This window comes from Rattus norvegicus, chromosome 8 (assembly GCF_036323735.1).
Source record: "Rattus norvegicus strain BN/NHsdMcwi chromosome 8, GRCr8, whole genome shotgun sequence".
NCBI classification, from domain to species: Eukaryota; Metazoa; Chordata; class Mammalia; order Rodentia; family Muridae; genus Rattus; species Rattus norvegicus.
This window is the reverse complement of record NC_086026.1, coordinates 127,354,362-127,382,158: the sequence shown is the minus strand read 5'-3', so window position 1 is coordinate 127,382,158 and position 27,797 is coordinate 127,354,362. Positions and strand designations below refer to the sequence as shown.

General features: G+C 47.5%; 1 protein-coding gene across 4 annotated transcripts in view; it reads right to left on the bottom strand.

Annotated features, from left to right (window-relative positions):
- Positions 1–27,797, bottom strand: part of Itga9 (integrin subunit alpha 9) — a 308,053-nt gene that overhangs the window by 111,138 nt on the left and 169,118 nt on the right. For all 4 annotated transcript variants that reach the window (NM_001420002.1, XM_039082700.2, XM_039082701.2 and 1 more), the window contains 2 exon segments: positions 13,077–13,153; positions 24,590–24,739. In NM_001420002.1, coding sequence (NP_001406931.1) covers positions 13,077–13,153; positions 24,590–24,739 — 227 coding nt within the window.

The window sequence follows — 27,797 nt, the reverse complement described above, 5'->3', positions numbered from 1 at the left end:
ATGATGCCTGAAAAATTTACAAAATAACTTAATTAGCCTTGTGAATGTTGAGAGATGGCCAAACAAGAAAGTATTCATGTGAATTTTCCAACAGTGTAATTTCTAAATTTTACTTGAATCTGATGTTCAAGGCTTAGATGTCAGGCAGGGGTATCACTTGACACCTGTGATATTCTGGGGATAGGAAAGTGAGCCAGGGGCATTTGGAGAACAGGAACATCTTAGCGTGGGATACCCCAAAAGGAGACAGGTTTGAAGCAAGTGGTACTACAGGAGAGATCTCCAAAACTCACCCAGGGAAGGCCACACTAAGGAGTAGGCAACTGGTGAGGGCTGTGGCATCAAGCCAGTGACCTCTCTCGGTGTCTGGAACCTTGAAAAACATAGCCTCAGAGTTATCCCAACTGGGATAAGGAATATCTCTGCACTGACTCTAGGCAGGATGAGGGGTATTGAGGCAATAGGAGGTGGTACTCGTACCAAGCACTGTTGATAGGCAGAAGACAGAGTTCCTGGTATCAGGAATGAGGCCAGAAACTCAGGACAGGGATAAAGGGATCCAGACAGGAAGGGTTCTGCCTACCACAAGGTCCTCTGCCGGTGTTCTCAACAGGAAGTGGCCTACAGAGTAAAGCCTGACTCTAGAAAGATACAGATACCAGTTAATCCTGTTACTTCTGAAAAACAGGGGTCTGGGCTCCTCTGGAAGGAGCCCTAGGCTCAGAATAACACATAACCTTTAAACTTTGTGGTTCATAGATGACTTCCACAAGGGTACCTCCCATCCGTCTCTTGTCTGTATATTCAAGTGTTCGTAGGATGGCAGTTAGAAGTCAGCCTCGGACGTCATTCCTCACGAGCCATCTGCCTTGTTTTTTTGAGACAGGGTCTCCCACTGAACTCACTGAGGTGGCTGGTCTGCCTGGACATCGAGCCCCAGGGTTCTGGCTGTCTCCTACTTTCCAGTATGACGTTAGATTGGGAACTGAGAGGCTAACAACTGTAAGTAAGATAAGGCAATAATCCCTGATGCCTGCCCCTGATACAAGGCTACACCTCCTAAAGGTTCCATAACTTCCCCAAGCAGTGGCACCAGCTGGGGGCTAAGCATTCAGATATTTTAGGCCTGTGGGGGACACTTCACATTCAAGCCACAACATGGCTGGCTGGAGGTGGGACTTCACTGTTAGTGTCTGTCTCCAAGTATTGATTTTCGGGCTCTACTTAAGAATGGACTCAAAGAGGATATCAATACTAACCCTATAACAATAACCATTTTATTGTAGCATATTATTATAGTTATTCTGGTCTATCATTAGTAATTTCTCTGTGTCTAATTTGTGCACATAGAAAGAAGACGTGGTCTCTGTGATGGCCATTCTTGGTTGTCAACTTGACTACATCTGGATTTATCTAAAACCGAAAACATCTGGGTACACCTGTGAGGGATTTTTCTTGATTGAATCATTTGAGGTGGGAAGACATACCCTAAATCCAGACCTTTTGAGGTGGGAAGATCCACCTTAGATCTGGACCATGCCTATAAAGGACAGAGGTAGGAGCTTTTGCTCTTTGCTTGTCTTCTCTCTCACTGGCAAGTTCATCCCTTCACTGACATTAGAGCATAGTTGTTCAAGATTCTGGCACGTCCTGAATACCAGCTGAGGCATCTGGACGTACGGACTGAAAAAATATTGAATTCTTGGACTTTCCATAGGGAGACGGCCATTGTTGGAATAGCTGGACCATAACTTGTATGTCACTGCAATAAATCCCATATATGAATTATAAGGTTTAGATTTTATTTTAAACCTTATTTTATTATGGTTATAGGCATTTTCTTCTAGTTTTGGGACATATTCTCCAAGGATAATAGAGGATGATGACTACAGCTTTTATGTTTATGAATTTGTTTTTCTATTTTGAGACAGGGTTTCTCTCTGTAGACCCCGCCGTCTTGGAACTCACTCTGTAGACCAGGCTGGCTTCGAACTCAGAGATTCACCTGCCTCTGCCCCCTGAGTTTTAGGATTGAAGGTGGGAGCCACCACCACCTGGCCATATTTATGACTCTTATTTCCTCAACAATGCATAAAGCCAAACCATTGTCATTAAGTAGAATATACTATGTACATATGTAAATGCCAACTCTCCGGCCGTGGGCTACGCTACACAGACTGGGATGTGCTGTGCATCTGGCCATGCTCTCTGTAAATCCTTTCCAGTCTCCTGGAACAGACCCTCATGGTAATTAGCTCCAGCTGGAGACTGAGGGCTCCGTAAAGCACTTCGCTGATCCTTGGCAGCGAGCCAGGGAGATGATTCCTAAGGCTGAATATTTGAGCTGAAAATCCATTTATACAAAGGTAGAAAATATTTTTCCCTTCCTCATATAAACCCATCTGGGCCAGCGTTATGTCTGAATAGTGAAAGTAAAAGCATTTGCTGAGGGGACATGAATCAAAGCTGTGGTTTCCCAGCAAGGCACAGAGAAGGACAGCCAGTCCACGTTCCTGTAATGTACTCACATTCCTGAGGACTCTGCCCTAGCACAGCTCATTCAACAACTCAGTAATGGTAGAGCCAGGACTTGCACCAACAACCTCGTCCCTTACAGTGAGGAAACAGCAGGCCAGAGGACTCCCCCCGCCCCTGCCCTGTCCCCTGGTCCCTCTAGATGGCTCAAGAGCTTCCTGTCCCATCTGTGTAACTTCTGAAAGAAATGTTGGCTTCCTGGTAACAGAAGTTCAGAGCCTCATCAGCCCTTACCTCAGGAGTTTCTGGAACTAAGAAGTCTTGGGACATCTGGGATGAATCAGGTTCATTCCTTGTAACAACTGGATTAAGGACTAAAATGCTTTGGTGGTGGGAGGGATCTGAGGCAGAGCCGTTTCCAAGATCCAGCAGTTTGGAGGTCTCCTGCCTTGAGGGTGTGTGTGTGTGTGTGTGTGTGTGTGTGTGTGTGTGTGTGTGTGTAGGGATGACTGCCTTAGCTTAGCCAAAGGCTCTTTGCCACACCACACTGTGACACACACCTGTGCTGCTTGGGTAAACATGCCACCTGATGACTAAAGAGCCCATGGCACATTGACAAGTAACTCCCTTAGGGCACAATGATGTCACCGATGGATGACATCAATCACAACAGGCCCTCCTGGAACAACAAGTTTCCCTAATTGTATGTCCTTACTGCTGTGAAGTGAGGCAGCCACCGGGGAGCTTGAGCCACAAGCCCTTTCTTTCCTTCTGGTCTCTGGGTCCCCAAGGCTCTGCAGTGTGAACAGGTACATGCTAGGCAACCCCAGCCACGCAGGCAGCCCCAATCACATGTTCACAATGTGGCTGCCCACGTGTGCCACCTTAGCAATTCTCCCCTCTTTGAACCCACCAAGGCTCTGGGGGATTTTCCTGTGTCCTTGACAAAAATGGAATGACTATAGAGGTCACCATAGGTGCTGCCTGGGGTTTGGGTATACATTTCTAAGAAATGACTGAATCTTCCAAAGAAGATCCGGTTCTAGATACTACAATATCCCAGCCTACTGGAAGATGCTTTTCTCACATCAAACATTTACCCACGTGCAGGGGAAATGTCTAGGACACGTGTCTCACCTGGTTGTGTTTTGCTAGAGCCGGATGGCAGTGTAGTGACACAAAGGGACCCTTCTCCAAATGATTCATGAAATGCAAAGTGGGATAATGAAGAAGTCAAGCATGCAAAGAAAAAAGATGATAATCGTATTGAGCAAGTGTGTGATCTGGCACCATTATGCTTCCTAAAAGGACATAGCAAGTAAGAGAATGTGGGAATGGATTTGACAACCACAACTCTGAGGTAGGGACAAACGCCAGTTCAAAATACCTACAGGATTATTTCAAAGCACCTGTCCTTTCTGTGGGTGACAAGGTGACAATTCCTGCTCGTGTCACTGTACATGGTGCCACAGCCACATTTGGATAAAATACTAATGTTTTCTTTGAAGTTAATGAAAATCAAGATGTGACTGTTTTCCAGTCTTAGCTCGCAGACCTTAGGAATTCCAGCTTGGATCACAACAGGGCATGGGGCTCACACTGAGGTTGCTCCTGCTCTGTGGAAAGTGAAGGTGAGGACTGTTTTTAAGATGAGGAGGAGGGCTGTGATGGAGGGAGAGGAGGTAGAGAGGGCACGCCCAGTCTTGGTTGCTGGGAAGAAAGGTGAGAAGGGGGAACCCTTTTTCTTCTCTCCCAACCCCCAACAGGGGTTCTCATATAGCTCTGGCTGTCCTGTAACTCACTTTAGACCACTAGCCTCTAACCCACAGAGATCTGCTGTCTCTGCCTCCCAAGTGTTGGGGTTAAAGGCATACACCACTACTGCTGGCTGAGAAGGGAATTACTGAAAGGTACATGATAATAAGGAACCAGCCATCAGAGCTGACCCTCTTCCCCACAGATCAAACAATGCTTTAACAATAAGCACCACTCTCCCTGAACCAGGAGGAAGAGCAGCATGGCTGAGGATTGTCTCCCTCTTGGTTTAGGAGGTCAGATGGTTTGCATGCTTCCATACCAGAAGAACAATATAAAAAACCTTTTTAAAATGTGTCCCTTTTTTCCCCTTGAAGAATAGGTGTTAACTGAGACAGTGCCATTTGCCTCCTTGTTCAAACCTCATTGCCATAGAAAAGCTTTCTGAAAAAATATATCTGAGGCTCTAGGCAAAGCAGATGGTTCCAGGTGGGCACCTGTGTTCCTTCTCATGGTGGGAGCATCTCCCACAAGGGTGGTCCTCTTCCGGTATCCTGTGGATCTGGATAGTCCCAAAGTTCCTGGGAATGAGCATCAGGAGGCAATCCCTAAGATTCAAGTCCTACGAATCTAGGAATGAATGAGCCTCTCTTACCACATCCCAATCCTAAGACAAGTAGAAAGTCCTTGAGCAACGTCCCACCATGACCGACAAGTCAATTGGATTAGATTTCTTTTTGAACTTCAGAGTTCTACAAGACTTCTCCTACCTATCCAGGAGAGGAAAGAGTAGACAGTAGACACAATGTGTAACTTCTAAGCATCTCAGTGCAGGCTCTGAGGATGTAGAACCTATGTCTCAGCGGTTGGATGGCTTCTTAGGAACCAGGCATGCACCCTAAGCAGGGCTATGGTTCTAGGTCTTGGTCTGGCTCACAAGAACATACACACTATCAACTGTGCTATCCAGTTAATCTGTACTTAAGGGGCTGGGCTTCTGTACAGGACCACAATCACCTATTGGTTAAGGTTTGGAGAGAGGAGTAACTACCTAGGCAGGAGGTCACAGGGATTCTGTGAACTCGAGGAGGGTTCAACACAGCAGTATGTTCTATTCATTGGCACACGAGGGACTTGAGTGTGGTGTTGATGGCATCCATCCAGTTTGTTGTGCTCAGATTGAGGCCACCCGGAAGGGGGTCAAGGACCAAGGTTAGTGAAATCTGGGAGTCTTCTTATGTGGTTCCCACCGTCCTGGAGAATGGACGCTCTATGTTTTACCCAAGCTTCACCTTTGCCTCAGAGGGTAGCACTGGTATAGCCTCTGCCCACTGGGGACAAACAAAAGGGACCATGTCTCCCCATGTGCAGCTGTTTATGAGAACAAGCAGGACCTCTGCATCCACCTCCAGTTCTCCCAGGTGGCTCACATCAAACTTGGGACAGACGCTGCAGGGAAAGAGTATGCAGGGTAAAGGAAAGCTTGGGAAGGAGGGGAGAACGTGTGTTTGCAGAAATCAGAGTCACAGCTTCAGGGTTCAGTTCTTTTCATGATGATAAGTCTGTCCTGCCATAGTAAGTCCAGTGTTCACTGGCAAGAAATGCAGTAACTTGGAGAAATCTTAGCAAAGGCACAGCCGGGAGGCTCTAGTGGCACCATTCTCTTGATAAGTCAGTCCCTTGCTTTGGTCCGGTTATTAGGACAATGGTCCCTGTCTGTTTTTTTTTTTTTTCCGGAGCTGAGGACTGAACCCAGGGCCTTGTGCTTGCTAAGCAAGCACTCTACCACTGAGCTAAATCCCCAACCCCGATCCCTGTCATCACAACACTGCTGGAGAGACTGACACAGAAACCTCCCATGGCTGACTGTATTTGAAAGCCAGGGAATGTGCCACCAAATAAAATTTTATTAGACAAGCATTGAGGGCGTCTCGGGGGATGGGTGGTTCAGTGTGCACATGCTATTAATCCTGATGGCTGCTATGGTTACTGCCTCGGTTCTCCTTCAGTGCCCTGCTAAGGATTCTTATTCTCTACCATCCAGGGAGAAGCTGGAACTCATCCACCATGATCTCAACAGTGGGGAGGGCTGTCCATGAAGTTCTTCATTGGGATGGATGTCTACTGTGTATGTGCACAAAAGGTACCCTCAATGCTCTGTGTGCATCTAGCGAAGGTAGGATTAGTTCTTAGGGGTAGCAGACTCCTACCCATCCCTAGCCACAACAGGAAAGCAAGCAAATGCCGCAACAACAACAACAACAACAACAACAACAACAACAACAAAACACAAGAGGAATGTCCAAGTCATTCCAGCTTTGAGACAGGCCAGGTTCCCCAAGATACAATGGCCATTAAGACAAAGGACATTAGTCAAAGTGACAGTAAAGGGCTTGGGAGCCACCACCAAGCATTTTTTTCTTACCTCCGCCATTTAGGTTTTGCTTTGACCTCAGGTGAGTGATTTCCATACGACTGGGTCTCCCGGCTTTAAATTTCCCTCCAGCAAGAGCTCTTGAGCAATGCTTCCCAAGCCACAGTGCAGCCATATTTACTTCTCAACAGTGTTCTGAGGTCAAGGCGCCTCTAACTTTGAGTCAGGATCTCTTCCTATATAGCCTCTGGCCATCCTGGAACTGATAATGTAGACCAGGCTGGCCCCAAACACACAAACATCCCCTTGCCTCTGCCTCCTGAGTGCTGAAAGTTAACCTGTGTACCACCTGCCTCACCAGGCCCACCAGATACTTTTTGAATCAGTGAAATGCATAAGAACTCTGTAAGTCCTCGACCTTTTCAGAGCTACAGACATTTCTCCATTTTCATGCTGAGGAAACAAAGTCACATAGAAGCTAAGGACCTATCCCAAGTGATGTGGCGGGTGAGCTGCCACGGAACCTTGGTGTACTCAGAGACCTTCATTTGTTTTTTTTAATTTTATGAGTAGGGTGTTATGCCTGTGTTTATGTGTACCCAGTACATGGCTGGTGTCCATGGAGGTCAGAAGAAAGTGTTGGATCCCTTGGGACTGGAGTTCCAGATGGTTCTGATCCCTTGTGTGGATACTGGGAACTGAACCCAGGTCCTCTGGGAGAACAATCGGTGCATTTAATGACTGCAGCCTCACATACAGAACTTGTAGGGTACCTATCTAGTACACAGTAGGTGTTCAATAAAGAAGAAAATCTTGCTTCTGTTCTCCACTGTGTAGGCACTCTTGGAAACATGGAGATGAGGAATTTTCTCTAAGCAGGGGTGGGGTCTTCTCTGTGTGGGCGGGGCTAGGCAAAGGAGGGCATATAGGGTTTCCCAGCCTGTGCAGGGAATGAGCAGGGGTTTCAACCTCACAGAGGAGAAAATGTTGAAGTGAGTGGGTTACCCAGAATGACCAGGGATATAGTGCCATTGTCTGCCCGAGACCATGGATTTAGTTGGTATTTTTCTCCTGTTTTGTCTTTTGAGGCAGGGACTCACTAAGGAACCCAGGCAGGGCTCAAACTGCCAATCTTCCACTTCTGACCTCCCCAGTGGCTGGCATTCCACGTGCTTGCCACTCTGCCCCCTCATTGACTGTCACTTTTCTCTGCAGAGGTCGTGTGTTCCTGAAGGTCTGTTGTCACTTAGGCATCCAAGTCTTGAATTAAAACTCTGCGATTTACTGGGCTTGAGCCTGGCTCTAAGACAAGCCATCCACAAATACCCAGGAACAAGGATGAAATTGTTCCAGAGGTTCCCATTAAACAGAGCTGCCAATTCCATTCCCAGAATGATCCGACTGTCTGGGTACACCCCCAGCACCTAAGAAAGCATCAAATGTAAGTACTAGAAGAGAAACAGAAAGGAAAGCAGTTTGTAGCAGTTAAGCTGAAAGACTTTTCATTTGTTTTTGATGCATCCCACTGGGGATAGTGGACGACCTCAAGGCTTTCTTAACAGCCAGACCCAATTAAAAACTAAGGGCCTTGAAAAGACTGTGGGCTGGGCAGTGGCAGCACGCCTCTACTCCTAGCATTGATCTCTGTGGGTTCAAGACCAGCCTGGTCTCCAGAGTGACTTCCACAGGACAGCCACAGCTACACAGAGACCCTATCTTGAAAAATGAAAAGCAAAACACCTTGGAATATTTGCAAAGTCCAAACCATTACAGCCACTCTGGCTGTAATTACGCTGCTTTCATGGGGATTAGGAGAATGTGTTCCCCTAAACCACTGGCTGGCTGGAAGATAGCTAGGTCCATCCATGAAGAACCAGCTTGAAGAGAGGACTGCCTGCCTTAAGAGCATATGTAGTTGGAAACAAATTGTTCTCCTCAAATGTAGTCACAATCATCAACTATGCCATTACTGCTCACCTAGGCTCTATAACCCCCCCCCCCCCCCCGCTTTAGTCTGGATGTGTGACGTCACTGACCTCTATCTGTGAGATCTGTTAACCCACCTGAGAGTTGTCTCCTAATAGATATGCCTTCATCTACTTTAAGTCTGGTCTAATCTGGCCAAATGCCTATCATTCTCTCTCTCTCTCTCTCTCTCTCTCTCTCTCTCTCTCTCTCTCTCTCTGTGTGTGTGTGTGTGTGTGTGTGTGTGTGTGTGTGTGTGTGTGTGTGTTGGCACAGGGTGGGGACAGGCATGAATAGAGGTGCCGAAAGAGGCAGGAAGAGGGTGCCCGACACCATAGAGTTGGAGTTACAGTCAGCTGTGAGCTGGGAACTGAACTCGGGTCCTCTGTAAGAGCAATGAACACTCTCACTGAGTGAGTCCTGTCTCTAGCCCATCCATCTACTACCGCCATAAGACAGAAATCCCACAGTCTGCCCAGCCATCACAGGCATGCTTCCTACACTGTGTGCTTCAGCTTCCTAGTGAGGGCATAGAACAGGACAGGTAGGTTCTAACGAGGCGTGAAAGACATTCTATCTAGAATTCCCTGGTGAAACCTTCAGGAGCACCATGGTGGTGACCCCAGCAGCCCCTACAGATTTATTCCCCTATGCTCTTGAGACAGTTGACATCTATGCCTCAGACCTTTGCCAGGCAAGTTGGAATTGAGGTGATGGAAAGAGAAACAGGCTTGAAGCTCCAGGCAGAACATGCTGTTTTTGAGTGCAGGAGACCAAAGGACCCTTCCTACCCCAATATCCTATGCCCCAGGCCCCGGAGCATAGCTTGCTGAATCCCTGTTAGGGTTACACTCCTCTTCTGGGACTTTCGTATCCTCTCCTGGCTTCAAGATGGAACCCCAACTCATGGGGGACGTTGTGATCCAATTCCTCTGTTCTTTCTGCCTCATCTCGCTTCAAACCATCTGGACAACCCTAGACACGGCAGTTTCTTCATGAGAGTGAAGACCTCTGCTCACATCCTCTCTTTCCCCAGACAGCCTCAGTTACCTCCACTCCCCTTGATGTGAGGCTTCTGGAGCCGCTCCTCTGTGAGAGCCTGGCCACCTTTCCTCTTACATCTACCACCATCGGCCAATCTCTTGGCCCTATCCTGCATGGATGACAGACCAGGAGAGCAGGGTCCATTGCCAATTCATTTCTGCAGCTGCTCAGAGTACCTGCTCAAACAAGAAATGTGTGTGCCCTGCACCTCAGGCATTAACGGAGAGAGGTTATTCAATAACGAATAAAACTTCCTGTGCCTCAAGGCACTAGACTATAGTGAAGCCAGTCTAGAGTCTGGTTCCCATCATAGTTTTCTGGCTGTGTCTTTCTTCATATGCCTGGCTCAGAAGGGTCTGTGGTTTGGTTTCACATCTCTGCTCACCCAGTTATGAATGGGTGTGTTTCCCTGATACCTCCTGTGGGAAACCAGGAGCTTTAAGAGCGTCACAAAGGTTTCTTTCATGGGATATCTGGCCACGGAAAGAGACCACGGGTCCTACAGGACAATACCTAATTCCTAATACTTTTGGCTCAGAGCCCTAAGAACAGTGCTCTGAGGTTCCGAGATCTCATCCAGTGTCAGGGCTTCTGTCTCTGTGCTGAAGTTGATGAAGTCCCAAGAAAGGATAAGTTCACCCTGAAATTGTTACGGTTTCAGGATGAGAGATGAGGCTACTCTGCTCCATAGGGAGCACGGCAGAGCACATCATGGGTAACTGTCCTTTCCCCTGGCTATCTTCATGCCCTTCCCCATAAAATTTGAAATCCACTCACTAAAGAGGCAGAAAATGTTTTCCATCCATTGAGTTTGAATTTGGCCATGTGATGTGCAGTAGAAAATAGAACAAGCCCAAAGTCACAGTATCCAGTTCTGAGCCCAGGCCTGAGGAGCCATTGCTTGTCTGTGCTGGCATCAAACAAGTCTGATATTCTTTGAGAGGACTATGAGTAACCTGAGCTTACTTGTTCCCAGAGGGACAACGGAAGAGCAGAGCGAAGCTGGGACAGCCCAGCCTGGGATCTACTCCTCATCAGACTCAGATGCACAGAGGAATCACTTAAGGTACGGCTGAATGTAACCGTCCTACAGTTGACGTACACACAACGGAAATGGCCGCCACTAGAGCCATTGAGATGTTCCCTCTCTGTCTCTCCCTTCCTCCCCATCTCTGTCTCTGTTTCTATCTCTCTCTGTCTTTCCTCCTACCCGCATCTCTCTCTCTCTCTCTCTCTCTCTCTCTCTCTCTCTCTCTCTCTCTCTCTGTCTCAGCAGCCATTAATTGCCTGTAGCCCTTCATTCTGGGGTGGGACTTGGGTGTTGTTTGCATCCATATTGGAATGCCAACTGATGCTGCCATTGTTTAGGTGACCATATTTTTAAGATTTCTCAGGTACCACCGTCACAGCCCTGGGTTTTTCTTGCCACGCTTCGACGACAACACTCTCGAAAGGCCAGCCATGGAAGCACCTTCAGCCAAAAGAGCTTTGCTGACCACAGTCCTCGAGTTTCCATCTCGCTACACAGAAAGCACAGTTAACAAACGGCCAGCAAGGGCGCCAGAGCTTTCCTAGCAATGTTTAACCATGGATCAAGTGGATATTTTCCTACCACATGAAGTCTTCTATGATCCAAAGTAAACTCCAGCGTTTACAGTCTAGCTCAACATAAAAAGAAACTCGTGTACTTTCCCTAAAACGCTTTTTTGGAAGACACACCTAAAATTAAAATGAATGAGCTGATAATTTTTGAACCTTCTTTAAAATTGATGTCTCTAACCATCCCAGGAGGCTCTTCTTACTGTTAAACGACCCCATTAATCCACCCTATACGTCTAAAGCAATTTCCCAAGCTTAGGAAAGCATGTGCTACCTTTTAAGCCACCACTTCTTAGAGCAAAACCAAAGCCAATAGGCATCTAAGATGTCATTGTCAGGAGAAGCATTTGTGTGTATACAGTTGGGGTTTATGCCACCTTCTCAGGTACACGCCAACTAAAGAATTGGAATCTCAGTTTGATTTTCCTTTGATGAATAAAATATTTTTAAACACCCAAAATAAAAGTGCGGGGGCTGAGGCTATGGCTGGGCAGATGAAACGCTCGTCATGCAGATATGAGACCTTCTTCAGTTTGCTCCCATAACCCATATAAAGTCAGGCATGGTGCTGCACACTAGTAATTCTAACACTGTGGAGAGAGAGGCAGGTGATCCTGTGGGTCCCCTGGACAACCGGTCCAGCCTGGCCTGTCAGCTGTTAAACTTGTCCACAGTCATGGGGCCAGTGAGAGAGCCCTATCTCAGAAAACAGCTGTACAGCCCCCCAACAGTGCCATATCTGATGGAGGCCTCTGCCTCCATCCACACGTGAGGATGGGCAGGCACCTACACCCACAACACACAGAAGAATGACAACATTGTAGCACTCGATCCAGACAGAGCGACACAACATTTGTAATCCAGCCCTCTAGAGGCTGAAACAGATGGGGGTTAGAGACCAGTCTGGGCTATGTAAGATTATCTTTAAAAAAAAAGAAAGAAAGAAAGGGAGGAAGGAAGGAAGGAAAGAAAGAAGGAAGAAAACAAAAGAGAAAGAGAAAAAGAAAGGTCCTGGCTGGCTGTCATCACTGAGTCAAACTTAACTCCCAATGTTTTGGGTAAGGGCAAGTACACAATGAAACATTTTACACAGTATCTATCAACACTGATACTTGTTTGAAAAGTGACTACAGATCCTGCAGAGGGGGTTCCTGGCCCCAAAGCTACTATAATCTTTCAGAAGGCGTGTTACAAGAGGAAACCATTGTGTGACAACTGGCTGATTCAGGATAAGTACTGTCATTTTAAGAGAAGTCTAAAATAAAGGGTTGGCAAAAGGGGAAACAGAAGGCTTTGGTCTGGTTTATCCCTGGCCAGGGGGGATTTGCAGACCATGGGAGGAAGGCCTGAAATAATAAAGAGACTGTTAGCTTGCATCGGCGGGCTGGCTGCCCTCTTCCTTCACCCCTCCCTGCCTCAGAAACTGTTCGCTGCTAAAACAGACACCACTGTTAAATACCAGGGGGGGGGGGAAGATGAAAGGAGTCTTCAAATAATACTACCTTAAGTCACATGAAACCATCCCCAAAGGTCAAATGCTGGCAGTTTCCCAGAGTGCAATGTAATACAAAGTAATAAATGTCAAGTCCCTTTCCAACACATAAATAAACACCAAAATTATAAGGAACAGTCAATTGTGAGATGGAATGAAATTGCAAACGGTACCTCAGCTAATCCCTCAGTTAATATCTGCTATTAAATTTGTGTTTCCAGCATATATTCTAAAACCAACTCACGAAGTAGCCTAACCCATCAATACTTATTCCCTTTTTGTTGGGGGGGGAATCTGAACTTCCAGGTTTGAGGCCTGGAGTCAAAAGCGAGCAGGTTGTTGGAACAGCATCAGGAAGGTGCAGCGTGGTACCTGGAAAGCAGCAGTTTCCCCCGAAGTTGCAGATCAGCAGCACAGTCCTCAGAGCGGCAATTCCTTTCAAAGACTGTCTGTGGGAGAGAGGATGCAGATGTTGGTACAGACTTTCAATGAACAAAGATAATGGCCAACTGCCTTCTTGCAAACCGGTGCCCTCCAGGCACTTTCCTCCCAGCCCAGGAAGCCTGGTGTGTGGAGGGGACTTCCTCAAGGTTCCAGGGAATCCCTGTCAACAGTGGCCCTGAGGCCAAGAGCACGTCCCCTGCTCTAACGCTTAGATTACTGAGTGCTTCCTGTAGTTCTTTCCGGAAGCACGCAGGCAGGCTGGGGAAAGAGCTCGGTAGGTAAGAACTCTTCCCTGTGCCATGCCTCCGCACCTCAGTTTGCATTCCCAGTGCTCTAGAAAAGCCAGCCATGGCCATGCCTGACAGATGCCTTTCAGCACGTGTTAGTCTAAGACACCAGTGACCAGCCATCCATGTAAAGTACCCTGAGACACCAGTCTGTTCATTTCTTCTAGGAACTCTCTTGGGGAGGAACAAAGTCTTTCTTCGAGCCATTTTCTGCACAAGCATCGAGGCCATGTTGAACTATTAGCCTTGGAGGGAAATGTCGAAGGCATTCAGGTCTTAGGGCTGAGAATGCAAGATGACAGGGATGATTTTATTAGTCAGCTAAGCAGAGAGTGTTGTTCCTGTCACCGGAGCTGGCCAGCCAAAGCCCCACTCAGTGCAGGGCCTCAAGGCCGGTGGGTCAGAACCGTCTCAGGTTCCAGAGCTGCTGTGGAGTGTGGGCCTGCCTGTGAGGGTTGGCCATGTGATGGGGAGCAATGCTGGCTGAGGACACAACTCCTCCAAAGTAGGAAGATGTGAGCATTGGTCCCTCATTGTAGTCTCCATCTCTCCGATGTTCCGATCTATGAAAAGCGTCCTCCCTACTAGACAATGGAAGTGCTCCACAGCTTCCCCCTGTTTCACCATTCCAGGAGCCCTTCACTGGCTCTGATACACCAACCTTCAAACTCCTTCAAGAATCCTGCTCAAGTCGGCGAGGTTTTTCTCCCCCTTCCTACCCAAGCACAGTTCTAGGTAGCTTGTCCCCTTCCACACTATCAGTCCGCATGGCCTCTCAGGGTGGCGGTGTGGACTCCAGCAAGCCTGTTGGCTAATAGAAAGTCTAGACTCTACCAGACAGGGTAGTTTTTTTGCCCACGGAAATTCGTAATCGCATGCCACATTTCCAAAAGAATAAAGTGTTCCAGCCAACATTCCCTTCCTTAATTATCATGGAAGTCTTGGGGAAAAAGAGCAACTTCCTGTGTTCTTTTGGACCCTACCAAAGCAAGGGAAAAGCCAAATTCCAAAGCAGCTTCAATAAAAGACTTTTCGGTGATGTCTTATCATCGTCAAGGGGGAAACAGGAGAGACGTGCAGGCGTTTAAGCGAAACGAAGGGGAGGCCCCATGAGCTTTAGGGCAAGAATGAGGATAAAGGCATCGTTAACAAGCTGATGGGACTTACGCTTGATGGGCCCTACTGAGGCCTTTCAGTTGACTTTACACTGATAATTTATTTATTTTTTTAAATTTTCCTTTAGATTCATCTTGTCATCTTATAACGTCAGGTCCTCGACAACCGGACCTCAAGAAACCATTCCTGAGCGTGCATTTATAACTTTACAGTTAGCACGTGAGGCAGGCATGGGGCCTTCAAGGGTCAGGTGTATATTTATTACAAACCTGGAATCTGCTTGTTGGTTGGAACCTTTTGAATAACCGTGTAATGACTTTGTCTCTAGTGACAGGACCTGACCCGATCTATCTTCCCTGAGATGCATGGGAACTACTCCAGCTTGGTCTCATGAACTCTTTATCCCACCCCCGAGAGCGCCCTTGATTGAAAATGAGCCTTTGGTAGACAGCAGGAGAAGCAGTATGGGAGCGGGAGAGGTAGCTTCAGGGGTGACAACTGACAGAACTGAGGAGAGGTAAGAACTGAGGAGAGAATGGGATTTCAATCTATTCTGTGACAAACATGCTTCAAGTTTGGGGCCCTGTCCTTCAAACCTCTGTCAACTCAGCTCTTGGATCTCACAACCCATCTTTTTTACAGTGTAGACAAGTGGGTGCCGTGAGACTTCCTAATGGTGAAACAGGAGTAGATGTGAACCCGCTTACAGTGTAGACCAAGGAACTTTCCAAGGATTTTCTCAGAAATGTCTCCCCTCCCTCATGCTCTTTACAATTCTATAAGAGAGTTGCTTCCACAGAGAAGCACAAACTGATGACTGCTTCTCTGCTTGCCCAGCAGGGTCTGTGGCTATAACCAAAGCTGTACTATATGACTTCCGAGCCAACTACATAAAAAGCAAAAGAGCTTTCTCCTAATTATTTATTTATTCTTGGATCTTAGCTACTCTAAGCCAAGGAAACCCCAGGTTTTTGTAAAGAGATTCCCATGTGATTGAGCTATCGTGGGAACAGGACTCTCAAGGACTTCAGAGTCCCTGGTGGGGACCTGCTCTGTACAGAGATGAGGTGGCTTGACCAAGCCCTGCCAAATGGAAAACGCATAAGCAGATTCCATTTCTCCCATTTTTCCCTCTGTTATTGATTTTTTTTTTTTTTAGATTCATTCCACTGTGGTCAGAAAAGACATTTGGTATGGCTCAAACATGGTTAGGATTTGTGTTTTCACATGAAGTCTACTGTGGAGACTGTTCCTTGTGTGTTGGGGAAGATAAGTGATCATTGGGGGAATCTTCTGTTGGGTAGGATGTTCTGCACATGTCTGCCATCTACAATGCTGTCTAACTCTCCTGTTCCTTTGTTGGCTGTGGTGTTTTGAATGAAAATGTTCCCCTCCCCAACCCCCATAGGCAATCTGAAGTGTTTGAGTCCCAGTTGGTGGATTGTTCAGGAAGCTTTAGGAGGTGTGGCCTCATTGGAGGAGGTGTGTCACAGGGGTGGGCTTTGAGGTTTCAAAAGCTCACAATGGTTCCCGATCTCCTTTTGCCTTGTGCTTGAAGATGTAAGCCCTTAGCTACTGCCCCAGTGCCCCGTGCCTGCCTGTCTGACAGAGGCCGTCTAAGAAAGACGATGTCAAGCAAGTGAGCTTACTGGAGGTAGCCCATCATTTTGCTTGGCTGCCATGGGTGGACTCTGGAGAGGCTCAGCCTCAGAGACTTCATCCAGGATCGCTTCTCAATGCTGATGTGCCTTTCCAGTCACTATTACATGGGCTAACGATTCCTGGGCATTGGCCCATCCTATGGGGCAAATTTCTTGCAGATCAACACGAAGACGAACTTTCATGAATTAGTGCTGTTTAGATGAATTAATGACTTTATAGAATTCCTAATTTGATTCAAAGAATTTTAAGAAGAAAGCTCAAGGAGATGGTTTTACTTGTCTTGCCAGAGAGATGTAATAAAGTTAGAATCAAGAACAGCATGTGCCCCCTCCTCATAGAATAGTAAGCAAAGTCTGCATAATAAGGAGTACAATGAGCCTTCATAATTACACTAAGAGAAATGGGCTCAGGACAAATTTGTGATCAAGGACGAACATTCATTCTAGGTCAGGTCCTAGTGAGGGTCACAGAGGGTGCAATATGATGAAGCAAGGCCATGGAAAACTATTGCTCTGAACTTATAATGAGTTTATAGAACGAAATAGTGCTTTGAACTTCCTATTGATATCTTTCTGTAACTCTCCCTTTGTGTGATATTTTATCTATGAGGTGATTTTATAAAGAACTTTTTGTCTAAGAAGGCATAAATCATCAAGGAGAAGGAAGAGTGTGTGAATTTTTTGGCTCAGCCCCATCCACCAAATGTATATCTGTGGCTTGGGGGAGGGGGTCCGCCACATCTACCAAATGTATATCTGCCTGTCTGTCTATACGTATGGACACTCAAGAGGTAAAAGAGTTCCGATTTTCTCACTGAGTGTTCTTGCCAGCCCCAGATAGTTTTGTTCCATCAGTAGTACTGACCCTGTAAATTGCCCATTGCCGTCAGTGGACTGTCATCTGCTATCGGCAGCACCCCAGTTGCTAGCACCGTACTCCTTTTTGCTGCTTGCTTCAAGTAACCCTCTGAAGTCAAACCTGGCCGTCGGCATCTGCCTGACTGCCTGCCTACCTGATTCTATGCTCTCTGCCATGATGGTCTTGTGCTCACCTTCTGAAACTGTAAGCAAGCCCTACTCAAACGCTTTCTTTTTCTAAGTTTGCCTTGATCGTGCTGTCCTGTTACAGCAATAGAACAGCGACTAAGACAGAAGTCTTTGATGTAGAGCCTCTCTCTACCCATAGCTGAAAGTAAGGCACCCAGGTTGAGCTTTGTGTCACTGTCATGTCTGTCAGTATTTGTTTTACATGTGTAACTTTGCTGACGTGGGAGGTTACATGTTGATGGCTCCTCTGACACTTTTATTACTGTTTAAAGACCTTCACTGCCTTGAGAGACAGCTCTTGCCCTTAATGTCTTCTTTAAGTCTACATGAGTGAGCTACTCTCTTTTTTCCTTTGGTTAACATTCACATAGGTTTTTTTTTTTTTTTCTGCCCATATGTACATTCTTGGACCAGAAGTGAATTTCTGGCAGACAGCTTGATTTTCTGTGTATTTTAACCATCACGTTATATGTTTTTATTTGCAGGAGTTTAGTCTATTTACAATAATTAAAGATAAGGTCTTTTATTAACATATGCACGTGTGTGCCCACGGGTATATACATGTTTACATGTGTGTGTGCGTGCACATGCGAGAGCAAGCACATGCGCGTATGCATGCATTGGCCACACATGTCCGCACATTTGCATGCTGAGGTTGAAATTGGATTCCCCTGCCTGGACCCAGACCAGTGTCTTCTGGGAGAATGGCCAATTTGTTTCCTAGGAATCATCTCTGGAAGGTAAGATGACTGCTACACCTTAGCATCAACACGCTAGATGAGGACAGAGTTTCCAGGAATAAGGAAAAACGTCTCCTTGGCATGGAGCACAGAGAAAATGGCTTTCAGGTAATGGCCCAGCTACAGTGCTCCTCTCAGATAGCAATCCCAATGGCTGTAAGTCTGGTCCCTGAGAAAGCCGTCAACTTACTTTTACCTGTACCTGAAGTCCTCTGGAAAACCCAAGTGTGGCCCTTCCCTCAGACCACTCAGCTTGGCTGAAGTCTCTCCTCCCTTGCCCTCCAGCCTCTACCTGCAGGTCTGCATGAACCTGACTGCTTACTTCCTGGGAAGCAGCCTTCCTAGCCATGAGGGTCGAGCTCATCTCTCCTTTTAGCAGGAAGCTAAAACCTCTCTCCAGACATAATCGCTTCCTGCTCAAGACTTCTGAGGCCAAGGAGCACCGTGCCCAGCAGCTTCTAGCTCGGTTCTTCTTCTGACTTCTTCCTCACCCGCTCTTCACCCTGGATACCCCTTTCCTCCAGAAAATTCTCCTTCTCACCTCTCACTGAATTCTTACTCAGTTTTTTTAAAAAAGATGGGCTAGCAATTTTTGGCTGGGTAGAGTGAGATAGGACATCATTGAGTTTGTGGCCTTTGCTGTCTTTCTTCCAGTGACTCAACAGACAGGCACATCCTGAGGTAATTGTCTGTGGACAGGCATGGGTATATGGCGACAGTCCTTTTTCTATTCTCATGTGTGTTTTAGGCGTGTGTTAATACATGCTTGCATGTATGTGGGCATTCATGTGGCAGCCAGAGCTCGATGCTGGGAATAATTCTTGATCATTCTTCCCCCTATTCTTCAAGGCAAGGCCTCTTAGGAAACCTACAGCTCACATACATGACCGGTCTCCCTAGGCAGCTTGTTCAGACGATTGCCTATCTAGTCACACCTTGTGAGGGCTGGGATTACAGAAAGGACACCAATAGGACACCAATCCCATCCAGAATTTATATGGGTTCTTGGGTCTGAATGTGTTTCTCATGTTTGTGCAGCAAACATTTCTGCCTCTGATCCTCCCCTCCCTGCCTACTTTGGTACACAAACTTTATTTATAAAAACAGACTTGGCTGTGGGCCGGGGCTTGCTGACTCCCGCTGTATTGTATTTAGTAACGAATTCTTTACCACCTTTGGGCTGTGGTTTGGGGATGGATGAATCTGGTTCTGATGGCACCTGCCTCTGAGGCAGGGCTGTGAGCGTCTCCCTCGGTGCGGAAGCAGCAACCGGGACATGGGAGTGAGGGGCTGGGAACTCGCTGCAGCTGCTTAGGCCTTGAGGGACCCATTTCTACGACCACAACCATAGTAGAAAAATCTCCCCCTTCTCAGGTAACAGGAAGGATAAATATTAAATTGTCTGTTAGGATCGGAGAAGGGCCAGTTTCTTAGACAGGCAATACTTCTTTTAGATTAGACCACAATTACGTACAGGGACAGTACACTGTATATAAGGTTGCTAAGGCAACCAAGTCCCAGGCTGAAGCCTTTGATGATTGGGTTGAGTAAATGTGTTTCAAATCCCACCCATGGGGATTAATCAAGAAGGCTGTATTTAAAGGCAAACAACCAAGATGTATTCCGATACACCATGCGACTTCAAAGCAGGTATCTGCCTCATACTGTAGCATTTGTCAGGACCACAGACGTGACACTTATGACATGCTATTCCTTCAGAGTACTGCTCCAGGTATGGCACAATTGATATATAATTGTCATCGGGTCAATCTTAATATTGTTCTATTGCCATGAAGGCCACACCACCACCAAGGCCTTTAACTGGGGGTTTGCTCACAGTCTCAGTTTTGTCCATTACCATGGTGCCAGGGAGGGTGGTGGCGCGCAGGCAGGTGCTGGAACAGTAGCTGAGAGCTATATCATGATTCACGGGCAGAGAGCGAGGGAAAGCAGAGCTGGCTTGAGCTTTTGAAACTTTGAAGCCCAGCCCAGTGACGCGCTTCCTCTAGCATGGCCACGCCTACTCCAACCAGGCCACACCTCCTAATCCTTCTCAAATAGTGCTACTACCTGCCGACTAAACATTCAGTTGCCTGTGGGGGCCATCCTTATTCAAACGACCACACCTGGCACGGTATTTAGCATTTTTAAAATGATGTAATTGCCCTAACCTGAGAACAGGTTTCTCAGTCCCAATTCAGTTTTTATTCTATCTTAATAAAGCTCAGCAGCGCTGTCCATGAGGCCCGTGGTCAGAGGGCACGGGGTTTCAGAAACTTCAGCTCTGCTTCAGTTTTGTCCAGATGGAGGAGACACAAGATGGCTGCTTTTGCTGTTGCTGTGTTAAGACAGGTCCCACCGTGGAGCCTTGACTGACCTGGAACTGTATGTAGAGCAGGCTGGCGTAGCCCTGTGTGTAGACCAGGATGGCTTTGAACTCACAGAAATCCACCCGAGTGCTGGGTGAGCACTTGTGACCTATTTTTAAAAGACAGGATCTTTTATACCTCAGCCTGGCCTCGAGCTTGCTACGTAGCTAAGGATGGCCTTGAGCTTCTGGTCCTCTTGTCTCCACCTTTTGAGGACTGGGATTATAGGCATGCGGTCACTACAGTTGGTTTCCATGGTGGTGGGGTTTGAACCCAGAGCCTCATATGTGCTGGGTAAGCACTCTGCCTACTGAGCTACCGAGCCCATCGTTGATCTCTCCTTGCTTCAGTCACCTTTATGTGGCTCAGACAAAATGCCACAGAGAAACAGCTTAAGACAGAAAGCAAACACACTATCACTTTCACTGTTTAAATTCCCTCTCCCTTACTTATGTTTTGAAAAATAGACTCGTGTATACACACACACACACACACACACACACACACACACACACACACACACACACCCCTATGGTAAAAATCGCTGCTATCACAGCGGTCCAAGGAGGGATTCCCGGAGGGAGCTCATGGATATCCTGTGTCATCAAACAGCCTTGCAGAATGACATAGGTTTGTCTTCCTTCACAAGGGCTCTTTCTGTGGAGACACTCGAGTGAGGTCAGGTTTGGAGGTGGGGCTTGGGGATTAATGGCTAATACGAGAAGACGGATCTCTGCACTCACTGGGCATCTCTCTGGTGTAGAAGATGATCATTGGACAGAATCCATTGTGATGGAGCTCACAGAAGGGGCAGACAGGGAGCTGGGTTGGGGGAGCTGAGATGGTTCTCCGAGGTAGCCCCATTCAGGGTGAAACCTCAAACATAAAGGCTGGCCTTGAGAAGAGCAGGGTGGAAACCTTCACAGAAGAGGGGCCAGCAGGGCCCAAGGCCAGAAGAGCACAGGAAGTTTGGGGGTGGCTGGACTGTGGTATGTGGGTGACCCTGGAGAGTGCTGGAGGATCAGGGTGCAGCCATTCAGGGTCCCGCTGACCCTGAGAGGAAAGCTTTGGACACAGGTGTGGGCACCGTCTAAGTGAGGAGCCATGTGGCTGAGCCGGGGAGGACGGAGGACTGACTGGGGCTGGGGGAGCCGTGTATAGTGTGCCCCACTTGACACAATAGCGGTGACAGAGATGGTTCCTGAGTTAGCTCTGCCTCCTGGCCTGGCCCTTGCGAGCTGCCCATTGCTCTTCCCTTTGAACAGAGCCGACATCTGGAAGCCACATGGAGGGAGGGACGGTGGGGATGGCCTAGGCTGACTCGATTTTGTTGTTTCTCATAATCAGGCAAAGAAGAATAAGCAAGAGCAGCTTCCCTAGAAAGTCTCGGGCTCCTGGGCCATCCTTCCAAATCTAAGAGCAATATTTTTCTTTTATTTTAATTTCAACCAGAGAATGACAGAATGACATAGTCGAGAGAAAAAAAAAAAAAGTAAGACTGTTCTCTCCACCCCACACATCCCACACTGGGTCTCTCTGAAGGGAAAAGCAATTACCCACGTCTCCTCGTCTTTATTGTGGTGATTATTTCTGTGTCTCTAGAAAGCACGCTGATGTTACAACTGAGTTCACCAGACGAGTGCACGGTCCCACTCCTGACACCAGATAGGGGTCCATTAAACCGCAGCTCTTGTACAACCTATCTAGTCCATCTGATGGTGTCTTTGTTTTTGCTATGAACGGGCTTGGAGGCAGAGGCTAAAATCTGTAAGTCATCGCTTCTCGGCCTTTTGGCTAAGATCAAGTGTAAAATCTGTAAGTCGTGCTCATGCTGTTACGTCTGTGTGGTTTTGCATTAGAGCCAAGGTCACTGTCTTGGCAACACGTCCTTTTCCGTAGAGACTAAGCTGTATCCAGGCGCATGTGGCTTTAACTTAACAGAGAGAATCATCCACTATCTAGGCCCTTCTTCCTTGTGTTCATTCAGTCACCCCCAAGTCCCAGTCTAATATGCCTTGTGTGAACCACTGCATTAGTTAGCATGTTGCTTTTTATGATTTTTACTATTTACATGTATATGTGTGTGTGTGCATGCATGTGCACATGTGTGCAGGCACTCTTGGAAGCCAGGAAAGGGGGACAGATATCCTGGAGCTGAAGTTACAGGAGTTTGTGAGCCACACAGAGTGGTCACTGGGAACCAAACATGTTTACTATGCTTTTATAATCTCGGATTGGGTGTGAGGACACCTATCTGTAATCTCAGCGCTTGGGAAGCTAAATCAGGGAGACTATAAGTTCAAAGCCAGCCTGGGCTGCACAACAAGACCCTGAATCAAAAACAAAATAAAAGTTTGTAATCTTTGTTTTTAGCCACAGGATAACCTTTTGCCTTCTGAGTAAAATATTCTTTTTTTTTTTTTTTTTTTTTGGTTCTTTTTTTCGGAGCTGGGGACCGAACCCAGGGCCTTGCGCTTCCTAGGCAAGCGCTCTACCACTGAGCTAAATCTCCAACCCCAAAATATTCTTTTATTTTTGTTTCAGTTGGCCTTTCTTTTCATGTCCCACATTTCCTATATACTCAGTTTTCCTTGGTTGCCAACCCATGCTTAGGGCAGAGCACTGGTTGATAGGCCCACAGATGCTCTAGGTGGATGGCAGGATGGAAGGCTAGGTCTTACTGTGAGGACCTAGTTTGAGGACTCAAATTCTGCAAGTGAGGTTCAGTCAGTGAAGACTGGTTTGCTCATACTGGTGCCTTAAACAACTTATTCAGCTCTTCAGAGAACAATGAATCAGCTGTATGGCTGACTGCTAACTAAGGAACCTGGATGATATTTGGACACCAGTCTTTCCCCTTATCTCTGGCTTAGATTGGGTTGCTGACTGACCTAGTCAACACTAAGTCAATCAAGGTTTTAAGATGTTCTTCAGTGAAGAAGATCCATTTCAGTACTCTATGAACCTCTAGGAATGAGGGTGAGGGCCAGGGAAAGTCTGCTCAGAGCTGTAACATGCTGACTGGAGCTAGTGGCTGTCTCCCTGTTCAGTACAGAGGCTCAGCAAACACAGGGTGCTGAGGTAAATTCTAATTCACCAAGTGCTGGTGTCTATAATACAAGCTTCAGCAGGATTATTTTTTAAGCCTTAGAGAACAGAATCACTATTCTGGACTGGGGCTTTCTTACTAGGAATTACTGCACAGTACCAGGTGTCCAGGCTGACATCTTGTCACCGCTCCATGGTGAGGGAAGACCTGATCATATTACACACGCACACACACCACAGTTTACATATTTATTGTATGAATGTTTTGCCTTCATGAGTGTCTGCCTCGGGCCCTGGAGAGGTCAGAGGAGGGTATCAGATCCTCTGGACCAGGAGTTACAGACAGCTATGAGCCACTGTGTGGGTGCTGGGAATCAAATATAGGCCCTCAGAAAGAGCAGCCAGTGCTCTTAAGAGCTGAGCCATCTCTCCAGTCCCCAGTGTTTTTTTTTTTTGTTTGTTTTTGTTTTTGTTTTTGTTTTTAAGTACACTGTCGCTGTCTTCAGACACAGCAGAAGAGGGCATCAGATCTCATTAGAGATGATTGTGAGCCACCATGTAGTTGCTGGGAATTGAACTCAGGACCTCTGGAAGAGCAGTCAGTGCTCTTAACTGCTAAGCCATCTCTCCAGTCCCAGTGTCTGGTTCTTAATAGAGACACCATCTTATGGCCTTCTCCCTGCTCTCTTTGTGCTTCACCGTAAGGCTAGCCCTGCACTCTGCCTCACTCACTTAGAAACCCTGTGTCCTTCTAACCCCTTCTCCATCTCCTCATCTCCCTTGTACCTTGTTCTGAGTCTAAGTGACCAGCAGGGCCACCTTCCTTGTGCTTGTGTATGCGTGCGTGAGAAAAGGGGTGGGAATGTGTGTATGTGTATGTATGTGGGGGGGTGTAAGAGAAAGCTAGTGGGGTGATGAACATACATGCATTCTCTCTCTCTCTCTCTCTCTCTCTCTCTCTCTCTCTCTCTCGCTCTCGCTCTCGCTCTCCTGCTGTTGATGTTGGTCACAGTGGCTGTGACATGACTCCCTGCTTCAAGTGCCTGCCTTGACTTCTCCACTGTGATGGGTTGTAACCTAGAGTCAAGGGCTAAAACAAACCCTTGCTCCCCTAAGTTGCTCTCCGCCAGTGTCTCTTATCAGAGACAGAAACAAAACTAGACTGGTTCTAACCTGGTTCTTCTGAGCAATCCTTTGTCCCTTCTTCCAGCGAAGCACTGGTGTCAGGTCTGGCAGCTCCCGGTCCTCCTCACCAATCACGTGCTCACCCAGGCTGTAGGCAGCTTCAAACACAATGGGGCTGATGACATCCTGGACTCTCCGCTGCGACAGCAAACAAGAAGGAGCATTAGCAGTGGACGTCTGCAGATGCTGGGGCAGCATTCCGAAATGTGTACAAAGTCCTGCCCACCACATCACTCCCTCTCCTCAGGTGGCCCTCACACCCACCTGCACATGCTAAGAATTTGTCTTGTAGGCAAGGTAGGTAAGGCCCGGGACAAAGGTCAATCTATCCTGGTTTCTGTTGCCAGGCAGGGATTTCTCAGGCTCACTTGCGGGATGCTAATCCTCTTCTCCAGAGCACACAGAAGACATTACCTACCTTGTCCCCCACATGTGCTTAACTAGATGCCAGCTGTTGGCTGGGGGAGCATCTGCATGCTCTTGGCTAACCCTTTGTTTTCAGGGAGTGTGGATGGCCACAGCACTTTTACACTGAGATGAGAATTTTCTGTCAGGACAGGGGACCCAGCAACACTGCTTTGAGCAGTGTCTGTGGTGGAGAAACCATCAGGGATGCAAGTTTGTGTTCATTTCTCTAGAACTCAAGGAATGGTGGACTGGTGGGACGGGAGTTACCTTTTCTGTTGCTGTGATAAAACACGACAACTGAGGGAACTTATAGAAGTGTTTATTGGGATTATGGTTCCAGAGGGACAGAGTCCGTCATGGTGGGGAGTACAGCAGCAAGGGGTGGGAACAGGAAGTCAAAAGCAGGAAGGGGGAGGCAGAGGAGGTGGAACAGCAAGTGGTGGAGATGCTCAAATCTCAAACCCACTTCCCGTGACACACTTCTGCCAAGCAAGGCCGCACCTTCTACTGTGATTGGAATTATAAGAGAACAGGCCTGTCATTGGATGAGACGGAAGGGTAGGCGGGAACAAAGTGTTAAAAAGACAAGGAGAAGCCAGGAGAAAAAAGAATCAAGAAGGAGACAGAGAAGGACCACCCAGATCCGGGTGGTCTTAAGTGGCCATATGTAGTTATGAATATTAATTAAGGGATGGATTTCTATAGGTGAATTTATCTTATGTAGGTGGGCGGTTTATATCTTTATTAATTGGTTGTGGGTTTATTGTGTGGACGTATTGTGGATTGAGAATATAACATATAAATCTGACTGCTAAATTACAGCTTATTGAGTATTGGTTTTAATGAGTTGTTGGGAGTTTATATTTTAACTACTAGGGGGAGGTCGCTGGGAGTGTGGGCAGAGTCCGTGGCAGGGAGCCTCGAGAGGCCACACTGAAACGACTCATAGACCACCCGGGTCAGTGAGTACTTGGAGGCAGTGTGTAGCCACTGAGATAAATTATTGTTAATTCTATATGGTCCTACAGTGCTGGACCTAACACCAGGGAGTGACCACCCGGGTCAGAGAGTACCAGGAGGTCAGCGTGCAGCAGTGATGCACTAGAACTGACTGCTGCAGGGATGAAGGTACCCCCCCCCCCCAGATGCCATGCGGCCCTACAGTGCCGGCACTAGCACGGGAGAAAAGGTACCGATTTTTTAAATATTTACTGCAACATTCTACACTTTTCCAAACAACTTTACTGTCGGGAGACCAAGTGTTCAAATCCTGGAGCATATGGGAGACAGTTCTCCTTCAAATCACTGCAGGAGAGAAGAGAAGGTGCTGGGTCCATGGCGTGGCTTCTAGAGGTAAACAACACACTCCCACATCCTTCCACCACGCAGGGCAGGAACAAAGAAGGCCTGAGACTCAGTTCCACAGGACACAGGCCTATTAAAGACCTGGGGCTTGTTCTGGGTGTGACTCAAGGCCGCACACGCTCGCACTCCCAGGAGAGAATTAGAGGCAAGAACAGTGCTGTTCAGTTGTCTTGCCCTAGGGTTGGGGATTTAGCTCAGCGGTAGAGCGCTTGCCTAGCAAGCACAAGGCACTGGGTTTGGTCCTCAGCTCTGAAAAAAAAAAACAAAAAACAGTTGTCTTGCCCTAAGCGCCAGCACATTATCTGGGGATTGTCTACCTTAATGGTAAGGCTGAGGAGGTCGTCACCACAGCCCGGTCTTGGCTCTGTAACCAGCATGGAGAGAGAACATGGGGTGCAGTGCGGGGGAACCCAGAAAGGCCTTGTAAGGAACAAGAGGGGGAAGAGATGGTTCTCAGAATGGAACCTGGGTTCCCTAGGAGTGGGTCAGTCTGGTTAGTAAGTGTTGGGGGTGCGCACCAAAATAAAGCAGGGTAAAACAGCATCTTACTGTTCTGCTTGTCAATAGGAGGCTTGGACAAACAGCCCATAAGTTCACACTGTTCTCTGTGAGGTCTGGAGGAGTTAAGATTGGAGTCTCGTTGTGTTCAAAATGGCGGAATTTTCCACATGCCTCCAGAAGCACCCAGAAGAGGGCTTTCTCCAACCTTTTACCACAGCCAATTCCCTCCCACAGAGGTAGGCATGGATGCTCTTGGGGACAGCTGGGGACAGACTCTCAGCCAAGCAGCTTGGCTGTCAACGTCACTGCCATCTCTATGCTCAGCACGGGGGACATCAGTGTCCTTTGTAAGGGAGTCCACTATGTGACTATAAGGACGGCAAACAACCCCTGTTTCAGGTGAAATATGCGTTAGAAGCAAAGGGAGGCGGCCAGCCTGAGGCAGAGTTGGTTCACAGAGTGCAGCAGTCTGGGTAGTCAACGTGGGGGCCGGGTACACCAAAATAAAGCAAGGTCAACTCTTGCTGTTTTGCTTGTCAACTCTGGTTTGACTTCAGTTGTGTCTGAGAAGGGAACTCTGCCCCCCCCTCCCCCAACCCCCAACCCCGGTTTACTGAGCCACAGCACCCCATGTTTTCTCACAGATCTCCTCATGATAGGGTGCTGAGCAGAATGCACTCAAAGGTGTTGGGTGCTAGAAACTTAATGGTTCTGGAGGGGAGTCAGTGGTACTAAGTATGGTGAGATGGGAGGCAGATGGAGCCAAGATGGAGCCATGGGGGTGGGGGTGGGGGAGCAAAGGGACATCAGAAGCAGACGCCTGAACAAGAAGCAGATGAACCACATCTGTGTTCAGTAAAATATCCACCTGGGGGAAAAAAGAGTCAATTCTTCAGCCCAAACATAAATACAGGACCCCCAC